This window comes from Montipora capricornis, chromosome 14 (assembly GCF_036669925.1).
Source record: "Montipora capricornis isolate CH-2021 chromosome 14, ASM3666992v2, whole genome shotgun sequence".
NCBI classification, from domain to species: Eukaryota; Metazoa; Cnidaria; class Anthozoa; order Scleractinia; family Acroporidae; genus Montipora; species Montipora capricornis.
This window is the reverse complement of record NC_090896.1, coordinates 50,149,474-50,169,473: the sequence shown is the minus strand read 5'-3', so window position 1 is coordinate 50,169,473 and position 20,000 is coordinate 50,149,474. Positions and strand designations below refer to the sequence as shown.

At 40.7% G+C, this 20,000-nt stretch overlaps 4 protein-coding genes across 4 annotated transcripts in view; 1 reads left to right on the top strand and 3 right to left on the bottom strand.

The window, feature by feature from the left end:
• The first annotated feature begins 2,172 nt into the window (after positions 1-2,172).
• Positions 2,173-7,223, top strand: LOC138032084 (mucin-2-like). Its single transcript, XM_068879670.1, has 5 exons — positions 2,173-2,340; positions 4,588-4,706; positions 4,748-5,362; positions 5,460-5,909; positions 6,164-7,223. The coding sequence occupies exons 1-5, from the start codon at positions 2,173-2,175 to the stop codon at positions 7,221-7,223; spliced, it is 2,412 nt and encodes an 803-aa protein (XP_068735771.1).
• LOC138032083 (ribonuclease Y-like) lies at positions 7,202-10,257 on the bottom strand. The gene is made up of 5 exons (XM_068879669.1): positions 10,206-10,257; positions 9,561-9,635; positions 8,889-9,107; positions 8,245-8,289; positions 7,202-8,020 (listed from the first exon to the last, which is right to left on the bottom strand). The coding sequence occupies exons 1-5, from the start codon at positions 10,255-10,257 to the stop codon at positions 7,782-7,784; spliced, it is 630 nt and encodes a 209-aa protein (XP_068735770.1). The 3' UTR covers positions 7,202-7,781.
• Positions 10,258-11,293: 1,036 nt separating this feature from the next.
• LOC138033766 (uncharacterized) lies at positions 11,294-13,373 on the bottom strand. The gene is made up of 4 exons (XM_068881582.1): positions 12,884-13,373; positions 12,452-12,657; positions 11,871-12,147; positions 11,294-11,353 (listed from the first exon to the last, which is right to left on the bottom strand). The coding sequence occupies exons 1-3, from the start codon at positions 13,013-13,015 to the stop codon at positions 12,033-12,035; spliced, it is 453 nt and encodes a 150-aa protein (XP_068737683.1). The 5' UTR covers positions 13,016-13,373; the 3' UTR covers positions 11,294-11,353; positions 11,871-12,032.
• A 5,892-nt stretch (positions 13,374-19,265) lies between these two features.
• Positions 19,266-20,000, bottom strand: part of LOC138033057 (uncharacterized) — a 6,596-nt gene continuing 5,861 nt past the window's right edge. Inside the window, exon 8 of the mRNA XM_068880802.1 lies at positions 19,266-20,000. This exon is cut by the window's right edge and continues 1,057 nt beyond it. The gene's annotated coding sequence lies outside the window, so the exon portion shown is untranslated.

The following is a 20,000-nucleotide window of genomic DNA, read 5'->3' as shown; positions in this document are numbered from 1 at the left end:
TGGTACCCATTATTCGTATTGAAATCTCTCTGAACCTTTATGCAAGTCAAGTCAAGTCAAGTCAAGTCAATTGTTATTGAAACTCACGCAGCATATCAATTATACCATTCGGTGTGGCACACCTGGAACATAGTTCATGCCATGCAAAGTAGTTCATACCCGCTCTAGGTGGGTTGTGTACGTGCTAGCCCGGACTTGAATACCATAACCTAGGGAGGGGTACAATTAAGGCATAGTCATTAAAGCAGTACCTTAATTGGGAAAAACGTGCCTACAAATTTGCGATAATCTTGAGCCAAGTCCATCGAGGCGATTCTTCCAAGTCAAGTTGGAGTCAAAATTAAGCGACACCTAAACACTTGACCGTGGGAACCTCTTGGATGTCTTGCAGTACCTGACATTTTGCCTTTTCACCATCCTTCGACAAAACTCGAAGCAGTTAGCTAAAACCACCAACCATTCTTCAAGAAATGTTTATTGCTAGTTCATTCCACGCGACCAATGGCCTTTTCAGTTCAATTCTTATTTGGCAAACATCCATGATGATCATGCGTGCGACAAACACTCACCCAACCTAGTAGGCTGCTTGTATATTGCTTGATTGGATCCAAAAACTTGCCTAAGTATCTTTCCTTAGAAATCAACTACCAAAGCCTTCACATTATGATTACCTTCCCATCTCTTTATTTAAAAGGACAACTTGTGTGCTACCAGTTCAATTTTCTTCCTCTTCTCTTCATCATCACGATGAGTATTGTCGTCGTTTACACTATCCTTATCATTATCGTTCTATTGTCAGTAGTAGCATGTAACTATACTGCTTGAACTGGGCAGTCATTGGACTAACCACTGCCTGTCGCCGCTCAGCAAAGCGTCCCACACCACTGTTCGACGCGCGCCTGCCAAGGAGGGGGGAGGGCCTACTACTGCAACAGTTTGCCGTCTGCCTCGGAGCCTCGCTCTGACTTCGACGGCTCTTCCAAACTCTTGCAGTCTCTAACATTGATCACAAGAAGCCTTCGTCATTGTGGCAAGAATGGTTTTAGTATTACTATTACTATTAGGATTGCTATTATTGTGGTTGTTATTATTATTGTTATTATTATTATTATTATTATTATTATTATTATTATTATTATTCTGGCCTCCTTTTGAAATTTCTCACACTGCTCTATTTCTGCACTCCAGGTCAACTCCGAACTGTGCAAGTTTATCAAGCAATTCATCAAAGAATTCCACCAGGAGCACGTCACTCCTGACACGGCCCAAGCCCACAGCTCTTATCTATTTCTGGTGAGTTCCCATTATTGACTATTTTGAACATCCCACATATATACGAACAAAAGACACTGTACTAACTAGAAATGTTCTCTCTCTCTCTCTTGCTCTCTCTCTCTATTTCTAGAATGCAAGAGGACAGCCTTTCAGCGCTACTGGCTTCTCAAAACACATCCAAGGAATATTTTGCAAGCTCACTGGAACTCCCATTGGCATTAATGTCTTAAGATCATCTTTTATAACCTGGGCATACAGTTCAAGGTGGGTTAATCTGAATCCTTGCGATGCTTTTATTTATTTCAGGCTCATTTTTGCATTTGCTCCTCATACTTTTTTTCCAAACTGGCAATTTCTTTTTTTGTTAAATCATCATTTCAAATCTTCCCCAAGACGAGACCTTTCTAACCGAAAATTCATACTTCGTTCAACCTTTCTTTCTGCTTGCCTGCAGTCACTGTGATGACACCATGAAGGATAGTCTTGCGGCTGCCTTGCGCCATTCACGACTATCTGCGCAGACCACATATGACCGTAGGACCGCCCTGGATAAAAAGAACGCTGCTGTCACATTGGCACAGCAAAAGGCTGAGTCTGTTATGGGACCAGAAGGAGGAGAAGAAGAAGAAGGAGGAGGAGGAGGAGGAGAAGAAGAAGAAGAAGAAGAAGATGAAGAAGAAGAAGAAGAAGAAGAAGAAGAAGAAGAAGAAGAAGAAGAAGAAGAACTAGAAGTAGGAAGAGAAAAAGAAGAAAAACTTCGTGCGGGACAGTTTGTGGGCCTGGTAGAGACTGGTAGCACATTGAAGGCTCCCCGTGTTTTGATTGGACGCGTGCATGCCTTTTTGCCGAGGAAACAGGTCTCCCTGTTGTGGTACAAACACGAGGGACGTTCTAGCTATGGTCTTCATCTGGATGGAAAACAGTGGATTGAGGACATCAACTCACTCATTCCTGTCAATGTGCGACCGGTGGTGCGCAAATACGCAGAGGAACATGCTTATCATCTGTGCACAAGCCTCAGGACAATACACAAGGCCGTCCATGGCCATTCCTCTAAGAGTTAGGGTTTGGGTTTGCTTTTTCAAAGACATTAAAACCTAATAATTCTTACATTTCAACAGTTTATTCTTAAAGAGCTACTGTGACCAAAAAATCAAATTTCATTTTCCTTGGAATTTCAAAACAGCTAACTAAACAGAAAGTGACCCAAGTTTTAAGCCTTTATTTGAAAAAGAAACCTGTTTATTTTAACTGGAATTTTCCTACTTAATGGGCCGCCATTACTAACTTTTAAATCTTGAGGGAGCTGGATCGAGGAGAAAATGATGTCTAAGACTTGATAGTTTCAGAATGCAATGCATGCGTACGCGGCTCAATTAATATGCAGCACAGGAGTTTCAGGCTTTCAGACTTTGAAACTTGTGTTTTGTGTATGCGCTGAAATTTTGAGCTAGTGAGAGTCAGTGATGTCACTTTTCCCTAGATCCAACCCTCTGATGTCCAATCGGTCAGTTTTGAACATGAGAATGGCGCAACTTGAAATACAAAACTTAAACTCAAGTCAAACAGCCTTTTGAGAAAAATCCAAGCTCAACATTTTGCCAGGCAAGTGTTGAGCAATCACACTTTCAAACTCTAAAGAAAAAATGGGAAGTGATTTTGGATCACAGCAGCACTTTAAGCTAGTTAAAAGTCATATTTTCTTTCAATTGTCCTATGGCAAGTTGATCTTTTTCCCATTTTTTTTGGCCTGCAACCTATTTTCTCCTATTTTTTCAAGAAATTCCTATTATTCCCTATTTTTTAGCAGGGGAACATTTTTAAATATTTGAGAAAAATATTCTCCATAAAATTGGCCAATTTTTCAGAAAAAAAAAAGAATTTATAGAATTTATAGCCTTTGTAAACCCTAACCGTCTGAAACGTTCTCAGTGTTTTCTCTAAAGATAATTGTATCTATGTCTTTTTATAGTTCACCACTACATTTTCTCCGATTCTTATTGGTTTAAATTGATCACGTGACGCGATAGTGTTCGTCCGCGGAGAGACACTATCAGCCCATAGTGCCCTTCCGAGGAAAAAACCCGGATGGATAGTAGTCGTCCGCTGAAAAAACAGTTGACAGTTGTATGCTATTCTTTGGCCAATGTACGCTGCAAATTATTGACATTTGTGACAGCCTGTACACATGAATAAATATTTGATTGATCTGCATTAAGTGGGTTTTGACTGTTTCTCAACTGGCGCGCGGAAGAAAATTTAGTGGTGAACAATACAGACAATAGTGTTTATTTGGTAGGTGAAGGACAAGTTTCCTTAGTAACAAGTTTTAACATTCGTTTCTGGGAAGGATTAATGCCATCTTCCCTGTTAGCTATTTAATAACGCATTGGGTTGTGGAACAGACCTGCTGTTGGCTTTGTAGAGTATAGAATTCAAGGAAAACTTTCTATTTTTTGATGACTGTCGTGGCTATTTTCTGAGTGTCATTTGTCACTTGACACCCTGAAGCAAGTAATTCTGACATTTCAACGTTTTTATTCAAAGCTGTATCTCCTGCACAATAATTATCGCAATTTGTAAAGTGCAGGTTGCAGGTCATTGTTTGATCATAACTGAAACAACACAAACCTTGTCCAGAAACCCTAACTTTACGCTGAAACATGATCTAAGCCATAGCATTAGTAAAGGTTTGGCTTGTTTCAGCTATGGTGAAACCATGACCTGCAACCTCCATAAAATATTCTTAGTTTGGCATTTCTGCCAAAGATTACTCTTCATTCCATCAGTCTTTGGATAAAAATTCAAGCTCAAAATTTTGCTAGTCAAGTGTTGAGCAATCACACTTTCAAAATTAAACGGTTGAATTGTTACTTTCTGTGTGCTGTCATTCTCTGGCGAGTACAGGGATGGGTATTTAATCCTCAGTAGATCTCATTATCTGTGAACAAACAAACGAACAAACAACTGTCATTCCAGCGAGCGACGAGCGAATCGTCTTCTCAGATTGCTCAAATGTAAAGCTATTGTTATTGCAATTGACAATTTTTCGCTCAACGAGACATGACTTGTTCGTAATATTTTATTTTATTGAATATACCAGGCACGATTTACGGAGAGGTTTTAAGCGTAAGGGCTATCTGTAAGGTCTGACGACCTTACAGGCTATATGAAACACTTTGACTTGTAACGAATTTGGTATTGTTAGCCGTTACCATGGCAACGAAAAGACAATATTTTTAGCTAACCTATTAAGCTTTTTTTGCCTTTCAGGCTTCACCGAGGGACCTTAGAGCCCGCCAACCCTAACAGCCTTACAACCCCACAACCTTACAGCATTACAGCCTTACAGCCTTACAACCCAGCAGCCTCACAGCATTACAACCCTACAACCTTACAGCCTTACAGCCTTACAACCTTACAACCCTACAGTATTACAACCCTACAACCTTACACCCCCACAACCTTACAGCGTTTCAGCCTTACAGCCTTACAACCTTACAGCATTACAGCCTTACAACATTACAGCCTTACAACGCTACAAGCATACAACCCTACATCATTACAGCCGTACAGCCTTACAACCTTGCAGCATTACAGCAGTACAACCCTCCATGCATACAGCCCTTCATCATTACAGTCTTACAACCTTACAGCCTTACAACCCTACAGCCTTACAGCATTACAACCCTACAACCTTACAGCCTTACAGCCTTACAACCTTACAGCATTACAGCCTTACAACCCTACAAGCATACAACCCTACAGCCTTACAGCCTTACAACCTTACAGCATTACAGCCTTACAACCTTACAACCCCACAACCTTACAGCATTACAGCCTTACAGCCTTACAGACTTACAACCTTAAATCCTTACAGCCTTACATCCTTACAGCCTTACAGCCTTACAACCTTACAGCATTACAGCCTTACAACCTTACAACCCCACAACCTTACAGCATTACAGCCTTACAGCCTTACAACCCTACAGCCTTACAACCCAGCAGCCTCACAGCATTACAACCCTACAACCTTACAGCCTTACAGCCTTACAGCCTTACAGCCTTACAACCTTACAACCTTACAGCCCTACAACCTTACAGCCTTACAGCCTTACAACCTTACAGCCTTACAGCCTTACAGCCTTACAACCTTACAACCTTACAGCCCTACAACCTTACAGCCTTACAGCCTTACAACCTTACAGCCTTACAGCCTTACAACCTTACAACCCCACAACCTTACAGCATTACAGCCTTACAGCCTTACAACCTTACAGCCCTACAACCTTACAGCCTTACAGCCTTACAACCTTACAACCCCACAACCTTACAGCATTACAGCCTTACAGCCTTACCATCCTACAGCCTTACAACCCAGCAGCCTTACAGCATTACAACCATACAACCTTACAGCCTTACAGACGTCCAGCCTTACAACCTTACAACCTTACAGCCCTAAATACTTACATCCTTACAGCCTTACAACCTTACAGCCTTAAAGTCTTACAACCTTACAACCCCACAACCTTACAGCGTTACAGCCTTACAGCCTTACAACCCTACAGCCTTACAACCTTACAGCATTACAGCCTTACAACGCTACAAGCATACAACCCTACATCATTACAGCCGTACAGCCTTACAACCTTACAGCATTACAGCCTTACAACCCTACACGCATACAGCCCTTCATCATTACAGTCTTACAACCCTACAGCCTTACAACCCAGCAGCCTCACAGCATTACAACCCTACAACCTTACAGCCTTACAGCCTTACAGCCTTACAGCCTTACAACCTTACAACCTTACAGCCCTACAACCTTACAGCCTTACAGCCTTACAACCTTACAGCCTTACAGCCTTACAGCCTTACAACCTTACAGCCCTACAACCTTACAGCCTTACAACCTTACAGCCTTACAGCCTTACAACCTTACAACCCCACAACCTTACAGCATTACAGCCTTACAGCCTTACAACCTTACAGCCCTACAACCTTACAGCCTTACAGCCTTACAACCTTACAACCCCACAACCTTACAGCATTACAGCCTTACAGCCTTACCATCCTACAGCCTTACAACCCAGCAGCCTTACAGCATTACAACCCTACAACCTTACAGCCTTACAGCCTTACAGCCTTACAACCTTACAACCTTACAGCCCTACAACCTTACAGCCTTACAGCCTTACAACCTTACAGCCTTAAAGTCTTACAACCTTACAACCCCACAACCTTACAGCGTTACAGCCTTACAGCCTTACAACCTTACAGCCTTAAAGTCTTACAACCTTACAACCCCACAACCTTACAGCGTTACAGCCTTACAGCCTTACAACCCTACAGCCTTACAACCTTACAGCATTACAGCCTTACAACGCTACAAGCATACAACCCTACATCATTACAGCCGTACAGCCTTACAACCTTACAGCATTACAGCCTTACAACCCTACAGCCTTACAGTCTTACAACCTTACAACCCCACAACCTTACAGCGTTACAGCCTTACAGCCTTACAGCCTTACAGCCTTACAACCTTACAACCTTACAGCCCTACAACCTTACAGCCTTACAGCCTTACAACCTTACAGCCTTACAGTCTTACAACCTTACAACCCCACAACCTTACAGCGTTACAGCCTTACAGCCTTACAACCCTACAGCCTTACAACCTTACAGCATTACAGCCTTACAACGCTACAAGCATACAACCCTACATCATTACAGCCGTACAGCCTTACAACCTTACAGCATTACAGCCTTACAACCCTACACGCATACAGCCCTTCATCATTACAGTCTTACAACCTTACAGCCTTACAACCCTACAGCCTTACAGCATTACAACCCTACAACCGTACAGTCTTGCAACCTTACAGCCTTACGCCCCTAACAGCCTTACAACCCTACAGCCTTACAACCTTGTTGGTGAGACGTGAATTTTGCTTTTTTCGCTCTTTTATGTAGTAATTATCGCGAGTACATTTCTGATGTTTATTTTCGTTTATTTAACACCAGCGCAGAAAATTGTATTCCTAGTGGAAATTACATCGTAGAATTCCGTAGTAAGTATTATTCGTACGGCCGAAAGGAATTCAAAGACCTTGAACGGCTGCCATCAGAAATCCAAGGTGTTCGAATTACCCCAAGTAGTATTCCAAGCGGTTTGAAGACAGTTGAATTCGAAGATCACCGAAGATTTCCGAAACAAATTAGTCAGACACCTAGTGACGGCGGTTTCATAAAGCGCATGGCTAGCTACCATCCAGCAACATATTTAAGACACCCAATTACTTTTGATACCTTTGACACATTTCATTTGATTGTGCTGTTATTTGCCTGCCCTGCATATTTATTTAATTTGATAAGGGTTTTGATAAGGGTTTGTCAATATTTTTGAACTACTATCTTTTTTTGCTTTCACCAAATAGAAAAGAATAAAACCAGGACACACACGGTAAGATCAACGTGTTACTCTTTATTATTTTATCTCTAATTTACTGAGCTTCCCCAGTATCTTGCTTCCGGCAGTGAGGACATCGGTAAGAGGTGTCCAACTTTGCCTCACACCTGCAGTGCACCCACTGACCACATTGCTTAATGGTGCACTGCTGCCAATCACCATCCTGCGTTCGTCTGCAGAGAGGACATTTGTTCTTGTCCCTTCTTGACACCACCAGTTCCTGGTTTCCAAACTCAGCAGGAATTACTGTGATGTTCATCATTTCACTAGCAACTAAAGGAATTATAAGAGCCATGTGTTAATTATTTTCACTGTTCAAAAAAAACTCTCTAATCCATCTATCAATAAAAATTTAGTCTACCTAACCTCGCACGCACCACTCATCCATCTGTCCACCCATCCTCAACGGACGAGATGAATTGGATGGATGAATATAAGGTAGTTGAATACTTTGATGGATAAAGAAATTGATGAATGGTCAACTTTTTGAGTTTTACCTTTAATAGAAGCAGCAACCGCAGCGTGTGATGTTGAACTTTGTTCTGTAACAAGGTTGCAAATAACAAATATGAAATATTAAAACTTAACGCATAAATTACATCAAATTGTAAGGTACACATTTCCCCGCATCCAGCTATGCAATGTTAATGCCAAGCAACCTCAGTTCTCCGCTCAGATTGGAAGCAACGCTTACATCGCCGGGCGAAGTTCTTGCTTATTATTGGTACATTTAACTGGTATATTCCAGCCCGTTAAAGAAATACTGGGAATAAAAGTAAAGGACATTATAATCGTCTAACTTTTGTAAATTTTCACTTTGGGCCTTTGTGTTTTTATTGCTCCATGCGAAAAGAAGAGAAGCCCTCAGTACGAAGTATGCGAAGAAAGGGGGATCATTATACAAACACTTAAAGAAAAACCAACCAATGATACACACCGAAGCATCAAGGCCCTTGAGCTCACATCCATCTTTTAAAGGCCAAATAAGAAACTTCCTGTATGTGGATCACTTATTTCATGTGTCAGTATCCGTCAGTGTGTGGTTGGATACACTAATCAGTTTACTCCTCTTTCTCCCTTGCACTTTGTCTATTGCCTTGTTTATAGTTATTGATTGCATCCTCTCTTTAATCGAACTCACCCTTTGTCACTTTTAGTGCCTCCTCCAATTCATTTATCTCGCTTTCCCTCTTTTTGACCAATTCTTGGTACTTCTCTCTTTCCTCTTTCTCTTTTAATGCTCTGGCCTTTAATTGTCGGTTTTCCAGCTCTAACCTTTCCACCTCTGCTTGATAATCTGCTTTTATCGCCTCCAATGATTTTTCAAGTTCTTGTTTTTGTCTTCTCATTTCTTCCAGATCTGACAGTGTGGAAAACATAGATCTTCCGTACGCTGTTATCATGACCTTACAAATGGTACTGACAATGGCAAATTAGTACAAAGCTATGTAAACGTGCGTGTCACGCATGGACCAAAAGAACAGTTAACATTGGGTTGCATTATTATGTGTCGCAGGGACCTTCGAGTCACGTATGATTAGTATTTTCTTTATCACTTTTCATTATATGGAGGAGAGTGTTTTACTAGGAACTAAACCACTCGTAGATTACATACGCCATTTCATCCGGGACCCGAGTGGCGTATTTTCCGTATGTCACCTTTGTGAGTGTCGTATCGTTCAATGACGTCACGATTTCCCGCCTTTTTTTCCCGCCCTTTTCTATAAAGTCCAGCCGTATTTGTAAAACTTGACTACTTTGAAACACAATAACATCGGAAATATTTCCAAAAGAAATTTTTTTTCAAATATACCAGTGGCCTCTGCTGACAAGTTCACTTCTTGAGAAATGGTATCTTCCATCTTGTCCTCTTCTTTACTTCCTGTTGCTAAAGTTAAAGTACAAAGAAAAAAACTTTTGAGGTTGTCTCCGAGACAAATACATATTTGCTAAAGGTTATTTAAATGGCAATGAAATGTAATTTGCCCCCGTGCGATACAGTACAGCTTGAAAATAATAATGATAATAATAATAATAATAATAATAATAATAATAATAATAATAACGATTTAGTGAAGACTTTTCTACAGAGAAGTTCTAGATTCATCATATGCTAACCATGAGCCATTAACAATTAATGCTGCAAATGTTTCGGCCACGTCTTGTTTAAAGGTAATAATTTGGCCTAATGTGGAAGGAGTACAAGGACATAAAGATGTATCCATTAGAATTACTAATTTCTATCAATGATAGATCATCGCCGTACTGTACTCGACTTAAGCAGTTAAGGAAAGCCGGAAAGCCTGGAAATTTTCAGGCTTTCATTTCTCAACTGCTTAAGTTGAGTACATTACGGCTACGTTCTATCATTGATAGAAATCCTTCTCCGTAGTTGAAATATATGAAACTGTATATGTTCACTTTCCGAATTACTAAAACGTTAATTAGTTTTCTTTACCTCTGTCCAGCTGGTCTAAAGTTGACGTATCAAAGAGAGACCTCTTTACCATCACGCAACTCTTCAAGCGCTTTCTATTCGATGATGGGGACAAAAACCGTTGTTCAGTTGTCCTTAAACCTGATTTGGAATAAAGTGAACACCATAAGTGCCACGGTTCTAATCATTACACAAACTGCAAATGACACCACCCCCCTCCCACCCCCACCGTACTCACAGAGTTTGCATTTCGTGTGGATAGAATAGACCTACTATAGACCTACTACTACTGTATTTCGATATATTAAAATTCAGCTTAAAACAATAGACCTGGGTACGAGGCTCTGGAGAATAACTATACAGAATTTGTGCGGTTTAATCCTCAGAGCCTCGTACTGATGTCTATTGTTTTAAGCTGAATTTTAATATATCGAAATTGGTCTAGTACAGTACTTTTTCATGCAACCATCAAATTACTTATTACCGTAACCTTTGTTCTTACAATTCCGACAACTTACCCAGTCCATACGCTTGCACAGATGTCCTTAAGTCTTGTGGCTAATGGGAGTAATGTCATTATCTAAACACCTTTCTTGAAAGGGTTCGGCTCTAATGGCAAGCACCCCTTGTTGACTGCCATCTCCAGACAATTTAGATGTCGTACAGTCAGTTCGTAGAAACTGAAGATTCTGCAAAGTAGAAAAAGTGCTTTGATTCACCGAGCACTGGGTGCCTTTACATTCTAATGTACGTGCATTTGCTCTTTAGGACGCCGATTTTGTAACGAGAAACGATTTGTTTTGATTTTTTTTTACGTTTCTTTCAACTGTTATGTCATCTGCTGTTTTACTTACCTTCACTTTCGTTTTGTTTCTGATTGAAGAGGACTCCTCATACGAAATCACTTAAAATTACGCTAGAAATGTAGCGTCCTTAAAACGTATTCCACACCTGTTCTTTGGGAGCTTCCTTTACAACAAACTCAAGTTTACACTTAAGCCTATTGACAAAATCCTCCTTTCCTTTCGAGGGTAGCTGGCCGGTAGGTGAGCTCAGATTAGGGAACTTCATGTGCAGAGCGGGTTTCTGGTGTTTCAGGACATGAGGGGCAATTACATGCATAAAAAAATTGACTCGTCTTCCGAAACAGCCGATGTTAACTCCTGCATCTGTCAAAGAAACCATACGTAACAGAGTAAATGCACTACCCGAAAGCAAATGTGATGCATGAACTATTAATACGTGCATAAACTATGACTATTCATAACTTTGTTATCAGTCAAAAACCTGCAGCCGTTCACACGCCTACGCACTGAGGGAGAGCAAAGTGTTCTTCATCAGAACACAACATGAGGGTATACCAAACGCACTGGCTCTGGTTTTACAAAGGGTGGATAAGTAACGTTTAATATCCATCGGAAAAATAGCTATCCAGTAGATAAGTGTTGGAAAAAGAAACTACGCTATTGGCTGGATAGTGATTTATGGGGTGGATAGCATTATCCACTCTTTGAACAACCGGGACTGATCTTCAAATGTAAATTATCGCTAGGCAAGCTAGGGGTTCGGATCGGTCTAGAGGCCTCTTTTACAATTCTGTCTGACTTAACCTGAGTATCAGGCTTTTCTTTTCCTTTTTAAAGAGGCTAGTCTGACTAGACTATATAGACAAACGGGAATGACTACCTTTATCGCGGCCATAAGTCCACAAGCCCACATTTTGGCGAAACGCGTACCCTTTCCTTCTTCACCAAACCCACGCACCACTATCCCGAGACATTCGTTAAAGGTATCCCTTCCCTCATTTGATGACAACCATTGTCCCATAGCAATAACCTTTCCGACAACTCAGGACACTTTGCTGAGTAAGTGATCAAAGATTTGTTGCCATAGGGCTGACTGCTCTTGTGTAATGCACCGCTGGATGTTTTCAAATGGTACAAATATTATTCTAGACAGCAACCTAACGGAAAACAACAACACGTTGGTAAGGGATAGTAATTAGCTAGGGGGAGGAGGGGGGGGGGGTGGGGGGTTAGGGTGAGTTGGGATGCTGTCCTTTTGAAAGAACTTTAGTACAGCTGATACATACAACTTTTGATACATATATCTCAGTGTTCCATACATAGCTGATTTTATAGCTACAGGTATCCCAGAAACAACGTTTTACAAAAGCGCGACGTGGTTGCATTACGCGACATACATTGATCAATGGAGGGTAAGAAAAATAATTTTCCAAGTCTATTTCTCCACATGCAATGTTATACCTTTCCCTATCTGGTTTGGAGAGCCAGTCAATAACATGGTTGTTGATGGAAAACAGAGGACAACATTTTGGGCTCCAATCACCGTGGCAGTTGATGTTAGTGCCATCGTTGAAAAATATTTTGGCTGCTTCCCCTACATCTTTTGGCTTTGAAGGATCATCGACCACAAAACCCATGGTTGTCTGACTGGCAACTTTTCCAACTACCTGTAAACAATATATGTAGCATCTTAGCAAGCACAGTTTGAATTTTTTTCGCAGATCAACAACTGGATCAAATATGAACTAACTAATGGATGGCTCAACAAAAACGTATTTCAGTAAGTAAACACAACCTTTTCACATAACAGAGTTAAGGAGTACTGTCAAAAAATGGCTACTGATGTAAGTTAACAGCAAGAAGTATTCTGTTCTTAATTGCATATGGCCAAACCTTTTCAGACACAGAGGCAAAGAAATTATTTCTCCATCCTCCAGTAGCTGCTAGGGCCAGCTTACATGCAGTGGATTTCCCACTATCTGGCTGTCCCAGAGCGGCGGGCAGTGGACATGATCCAGCTAGCATCTGCCACTGTCAAGATAAGGAAACATGGGTCAATTTCAACAAGACCTATTGCAACAATTCTTTCTAGGATTAACTGAAATGAAAATTCTACTTTCTCTAATGGTCTTCGTTGACAATTGGATTACAAAACCACAGATTGTAACAATGCCTTCAAGAGATAACAAGCCGAATACGAAGGAAACCTCCTACAATGACAGTAGGAGGACAGCAGTCGAGCCCGTTTACCTCTAGTAATCACCTATATGAAAGGAAGTTTGGCGATAAGAACATAAGATATGTCATGCATTTGTTTTTAGTACTCACCTTGTCATAATGAGCAATAATTAAGCTCATGGCAGCTGTAAAAAAAGTTGGTAGGAAGTTGCCATTTGCCTCAGTCTCATCATCTAAACTTTCTTCATCTATTCCACAGTCGCGAAGTACCTCATCCAAACAATGCTTAAGGTGGTCATCTTTTGACACAGCACTTAACATATCCCCTCGCAGGAAATGACACGCAAGGTCAAAGTAATAAGTTGTTAGGGGAAGGTGTACAACTGCAGCTCTATCTTCGTTTGCAACATTATCACCGGTGTCGTTGACTAGGTTTCCTATCCAGCACAGGCCATGGTCATGCGGAGTAACTAAATGGCCCCAAGCATCTATGAAAAGGTCATGTTTCAGTACCCAGATTTCTTATCACAGAAACAGCCTTTGGAATTGCTTCCAGGAATTTCCACGGAATTCTCCACCTCTGTCAGAAGTGCATCCTTTTGGGTGCTGGTCATCTGGAGTGTAAATCTCTTGAAGAAATCGATTTCATTGTTCAAATTATAGTTAAGAATTGAGACAAAGTGCTCCACTTTAGTCCTTGGCATGTTGCCTTTAGGATAGAAGAATTCCCTTTGAAAAACAAACACACAAATAAAGAAACAAATGCATAATGACCACAGCAACTAATCCAACACTATGATGCACCGCATATACCCTTCTCCTCAACCCCGTCAAGCCCAGGAAAGCCTGGAGTGAGCCAATAAACTGAAATTGACACAGGAGGAAACGCGCCCATCGCATTCAACCCTTTAGACTCTCTGCGTCCGTCCAGTTCGCGATTGCATCGATTTTTTCTCCAAGTCACTGAAATGTGATGTTGTGGAAATAAAACACACTCAGTGCCGAGTGACGCGCTTTTAGAACGAGAAAGAAACATGTATTAATGCTATGTTTATCGCATCGTAGTTGCTGGCGATGGATGTGGCACGGTACGCACTAAGAGTCCAAGTATCTTGATTGGTGGCTATGCGGTAGTCAGTGGGCTCTTTCCATTCAACCAAAAAATCCGCAATTTTCGCAACGGAGACAAACGGTACGGAAATTCCTTGAGAAACAGAATGTCCGGAAATTGTTGAATTTCCGAAAAGCGAACCATTCAAAGGAGAATTACGTAAATTCAGAGATAAAAAACAAATATAACAGAAATTTTTATGAAAAGTTGTTTTAAAATTTGGGTATACCCCAGGAGGTTGTCCCCTATTTCGGAAATTATGTAAATTCGAAATGTTCTATTTAGCGCTAGTTCTTTTGGCCGCGACCAAAGCGAGTTGGACATACCAAGCAAAGGCGACGCGTGCATTTCGAAATGGATCAATACTTTACACTTGTGTGTCCTTCACATAATTCGTCAAGAAAACGTCGAGTTACGATAAAAAATATTCCCACCGTGATGTACTTCTTTGTTTTATAAAAACTGACGATGTCGATGTCGATGTACATGTATCAGAGTTCTGGTTGCTTCTATATAAGGCCTCATTACACGATCCCTGGTCAGTGTACACGAGCCTGGGATGGGTAATGGTTGGGTCGAGCTCGGCTGACTTTTCCATTCGGTTGAAAGGGCTGGTAACTACTTGCGAGTGAGGAAAATGGCGGACGAACCATGTAATCATCAGAATCATCAATTTGGGTTAAAGTTATCAGCCATTTTACCAACGTTAGTTGCTTGTGCCCAGCTGCATGGGTTTTGAATGCTCATCATCATGCTCCAACAGCGACAGCTCCAAGCCGCCCACCGTGTACTTCGATTTTAACAGAGCTTACAAGCTATGGAGCGTCATTAGTGACAAAATTGACTATTAGTATTATGAAGTAGTTATGGGGTTATGAGGTAGTTTAATATTGAAGTAATTTTGGCATTATGAAGTAGTTATGGGACTATGAAGTGGTTCTGGGGTTATTAAGTAGTTTTGGCATTATGAAGTAGTTATGGGGTTATGAAGTAGTTTTGGCATTATGAAGTAGTCTTGGAATTATGAAGTAGTTTTGGCATTATGAAGTAGTTATGGAATTATGATGTAGTTTTGGCATTATGATGGTACCAGGTTTCTCTGCGAGTGTGCAATTCGGGTGCGAAGGGGATTATGGGATAACAAGGAAAGTCAAAATGGCGGCTTTGGAAGACATAACTGCAGAGTTGTCAAAGCTAAGCTAACCAATGATATTTCCTATGCTGAACTTAGCCATGGTGAGGTAGACGTTTACATCCAAATTGGACAGATACAGCGCTAATTTGCCGTTGTCGATAAAATTACAGGCAACGCTGAACCACGTTTGATTTGTTAAGTTACCTTAACAGCTTGTGGTGGCCATCCATGTGCCATAGAGCTTAAGGCTCGGTTACATTGTAGGAACGAATTCATCCATCTCATGGCCACACCGCTAGGATTAACGCGATGCATTGCATCTCGAACTCTGTGTTGAGTGACCTTAATTTTTCTCCTTCCGAGTTCCCCATTCATTCTACGATATCCAATGTTGGGAAACTCTTTAATGATTTCCGTTACGTTACCACATTATCAAGTTCTGAATCATTAACTGGGGAGTAAGATGCTCTGATTGAAAGATCAATGTCGTGCAAACGGCGTTGAATGGTTCGTACTGAGATATTTAACATGTGTGCTCTATCTGTTGCACTGAAGTCGTAATCGATGAAATACTCAAGCTGGTCTATTGTTACTGAAAGCCGTGGTCGTCCTACGTTTCCAGTGTGTTCGACGGGGCATTGATAAGCGGAATCTAGAAGGCGATTGCATTCCTTTAAACAGGGAATAGCTTCATTGAGTGAAGACAAAATTAAAGTACCATTGAAACTGTTACTGTCAACATTAGAATCATAGTGAAGTTGGAAAATGCTTTTCCACAACAGGTCCCATTTATAGATGTAAACGTCTACCTCACCATGGCTAAGTTCAGCAGAGGAAATATCATTAGTTAGCTTTGACAACTCTGCAGTTATGACTTCCAAAGCCGCCATTTTGACCTTCCTTGTTACCCCATAATCCCCTTCGCACCCGAATTGCACACTCGCAGAGAATCCTTGTACCATCATAATGCCAAAACTACATCATAATTCCAAAACTACTCCATAATGCCAAAACTACTTCATAACCCGATAACTACTGCATAATGCCGAAATTACTTCAATACCAAACTACCTCATAACCCCATAACTACTTCATAATACTAATAGTGAATGTTGTCACTAATAACGCTCCATAATAAGCCAGGGCTTACAAACGTTTGGACATAATTGTCAAAACAATTTCCACACGCTCTTCATGCCCATTCGCCTACGCCATTTTGCTCACGCTGAACCGTAAAAAGAGTGACGTTCAAACGATCCCGGGTCAGATAGGCCAGTGTTTACATGAAGAAATTGAAGAAATTTCAACCCTTCCAGCCGGGTCAACCCGAGTCTTGAGAAGGGTTACCCGGCGAGGGGGGGTTGACTCGGCTTGACTACTGTTTTTATGTAAACGCTTAGAAACATTTGACCGCAAAAGGGTTACCTGCCGCAGTGATTCAACCCGGGGTAAAAAGCAACCCGGGCTCGTGCAAAGGGGCCCTAAATTTGTGATTCAAACTTCGGAGTCATCTGAAAATTCCAAGCGTGCACAAGTGCGACTTATCTTTTTTCACACAGAATTTTTTGGTGGAATGGAAAGCGCCCACTGCTTCACACCCCTAAGTTCGCGTGGCAGGATTTTCTGCATTTAAGCCCGAAAAAAGCTGAAAACGGATGTTTTCAGAACTGAGAAAATTCACGTGAAAAATTCAAGCCATGCCGTCAGCGTAATAACGACCATATTTACGCCAAAAACATAACAAGCAATTGAGAAAATGCTATCATTAGGTAATGTGTAAATTAAAAGCACTAGTTGCACTGTAGAGCGGTGTTTTTTGGTTGTAACTGTGAGTAAAAGTTTCGCTCCTTTTGCTATTAGATCGTGCTCTGACAAAGGAAACTTACTTCGCATTTCCATCTTTGTGAACTGCTCTAGCAAGGTAACCAGTCATGCGTCCTGCCAACACTGGCGTTAAGAGGCGAAAGGTACAGTTTGAAAGCGGTTGGAACTGAGATCCTTTTTTCACACCGTAGCAACCATTTTCCATTACAATTCCGTACGCAGACATGTTGCTCTGAGTAGGCGATCCTTGAAATAGAACGTGCACTGATCTCCGGAAAATATATATCCAGTCGGTGCAAAAAGATACGCAAAGGAACCGCCCACAAAAGAACCTTGAAAACGACTGTAAAGACAAAGATGAGTATTTCTTGCCACGTTTAATGCACTGATGTAGTAGAGATAACATAGGGATAGTGCGCGACATGTGCCTGGTTGCAAAATTCACAATCTGCTTTCTGCAAATGTATATTCGCCAGCTTTTTATTTAAAATAGAAAATACAGCCGTTTAACATGTTAACGTGTTGGTGTTGTTTTGCATGTTATTTAAATTTTGACTTTATTTTCAAATTTTATGTATGTGTTCTGCCGTCATGTCAAGAGTGAAATGAGAGCGAATAGATCTGTAACCTTCACCATGTAGGCCTTATCACGGTTTTGGAAGCAATCTTAATAGGCAGGCAAAAGTGTCCGACATAACACTTTTTCTATATGAATCTGTGATAAAATAACTTGAGAAAACCCTGAATGTACAAAAATTTGTGAACGGTAAACTTTAGTTACTAACCAAAAGATTTTACTAGCATAATTTGAGGATCCTATCTGCACTAGAATTTGCCCAGCAGAATTTAAAATTTTGACCTACAATTGCTTGAAAATGTACACTTAGTCAGACAAGCGTCTGTTGGAAAAGATTACAGACAAATCACAATGACAAATGTAAGAGAAAATTCAAAGTTCACTGGGCAAATTGCTGGTAGGGTCCTCCAATTTTGTCAGTAAAATCCTTTGCTTAGCAACTGAAGTTTACCATTCACAAATTTTTCTACATTCAGGGTTTTTTCAACTTATTAGAAACACATAGAAACACAGTAATTTTAGAAATGTTTGCCTACCCGTAAAGATGGCTTCCAAAACCGTGATAAGGCCATTGACAACGTTATCAAAAGAAAAACATTTTGGGTGCGTTTCTTTGGGAAAATACGAAAAGGGATCATTGATCGAAGATCACTTGGATTACGGTGCATCAAAGGAACCGAAGAATCCTTTCCCAGAGTGAATTCAACGGTTCCTTTGATGCAGCGTGATTGATCATCCGTGTTCGGATTTTCCCAAAGAAACGCACCCTTTATATTTGCTGTTCGCAAGGACTACGGCGCCAGATTTGTCCCCGCAGACAATAAAATTTCACGTTGAGACAACTCGGTAACACTTGGCTTGGTCAACTGATAACAGAACTTGTCGAACCACGTGCCACCTGGGTCAAGCGCCTTATGGCCGTAGAATTCCTGATTACCAAACTGTATAAATTCCTTACCTCTTTCTCCTGTCACTGCTTCTATTGCTTGTAACGTCATTTTTTATGATTTTTCATTTATATTTGTTTTTAGGTTTTTTGTTTGGTTTATTGTTGATACATTTCTTGCTTGATTTAGTTTTTTAAGTTTGGGAGGGGATGAGCTTGGAAAGGGGTTGGGCTTTGCTGGGCTGGAGGAAACAAGTTGGGTTTAAAAATAATTTTGGACTAATTTTAGGTAAATTAATTTTAAATACCTTCTATCCTTTTGAAACGTCCAGAAACTTGCAGATTCTCTCCTCATACTTCGAACCTGAAACGGCTTATTATGGACCAAATAGGGACCCCTCTACAAATTGTCACGATTCAGGTGGGATGAGCGTGCAATTATCGCACCAAGCTGGAGATACGGTTTTAAAGTAGACTAGCTGTATTCTTCCGGGGATTAGGAAAATGGAACGTAAACATTTGTCATGTGTTTGACTGATGGTTTGACCATTAAGGGCGATACAGTTTTATCGTGAGGCAAATCTTTATTTGTGTGAAATTAGTCATCGACTTATGCCTTAAATACAAATTTCAAAGGAATCATTTGGCAATTTCGCGAAACTAAATTACGTCTATAGTTATTTGGTATAACCACCTTCTCGTTAAAGAAGTATGAAGTTCCTACCTAGTCAATCTATGTTGATAAGAACGTGGCGAAACATTACATATTTTTAACACATAATTTTACTGAAAACATGCGTCACCTACGAAGGCTAAGGTATGTTTGAAAAAAGGGCTTGGCTTGCCTTGGACTCAACAATTTATTTTGTGATCTTGTTCTCTGCCACTACAGACGTGGCTCACTTGCAATGCTGCAAGTAAAATTCATGGCATGGAAAGAGCGTCACCACTAATAAAGGGTACACTCACTGGTACAGAAGTTTGTAGCTCTACTGCTAAAAAAAGAATGCCAGTGTTGAAAGGCCTGGTAAACTGGTGTTGGAAATGTAACCTGAATTAGGGCCATGCAGACAAAAAAGCTGGCCGATACCACCAGTTACTACAGTCAACCTTGCAGCAAAGCAAATACCCAGATCAGGGCCATGCAGAATATCTATACAGTACAACCATTAAACGAAAATAGTAAACATTCAACAAATGATTTTGATTGCCCTTACATAGCCAAATTCTTTGTCGTTCCATTTCAGATCACGTGAAGTGGCATCATATCACGTGCATATGGGCAAACAAATTTCAGAA

Coding starts and splice junctions, on each gene's coding strand:
- LOC138032084 (XM_068879670.1), top strand. CDS start 2,173: ATGGTCTTCATCTGGATGGAAAACAGTGGATTGAGGACATCAACTCAC. Junction 4,707..4,747: donor TACAACCTTACAACCCTACA/GTATTACAACCC, acceptor ACAACCTTACAG/CGTTTCAGCCTTACAGCCTT. Junction 5,910..6,163: donor AACCCTACATCATTACAGCC/GTACAGCCTTAC, acceptor ACAACCTTACAG/CCCTACAACCTTACAGCCTT.
- LOC138033766 (XM_068881582.1), bottom strand. CDS start 13,015: ATGCTAGCTGGATCATGTCCACTGCCCGCCGCTCTGGGACAGCCAGAT. Junction 12,658..12,883: donor TTGCCTCTGTGTCTGAAAAG/GTTTGGCCATAT, acceptor TATTGTTTACAG/GTAGTTGGAAAAGTTGCCAG. Junction 12,148..12,451: donor TCCAAACCAGATAGGGAAAG/GTATAACATTGC, acceptor GTTTTCCGTTAG/GTTGCTGTCTAGAATAATAT.
- LOC138032083 (XM_068879669.1), bottom strand. CDS start 10,257: ATGGTAAAGAGGTCTCTCTTTGATACGTCAACTTTAGACCAGCTGGAC. Junction 9,636..10,205: donor TTTAGACCAGCTGGACAGAG/GTAAAGAAAACT, acceptor CTTTAACTTTAG/CAACAGGAAGTAAAGAAGAG. Junction 9,108..9,560: donor CTTGTCAGCAGAGGCCACTG/GTATATTTGAAA, acceptor CCACACTGTCAG/ATCTGGAAGAAATGAGAAGA.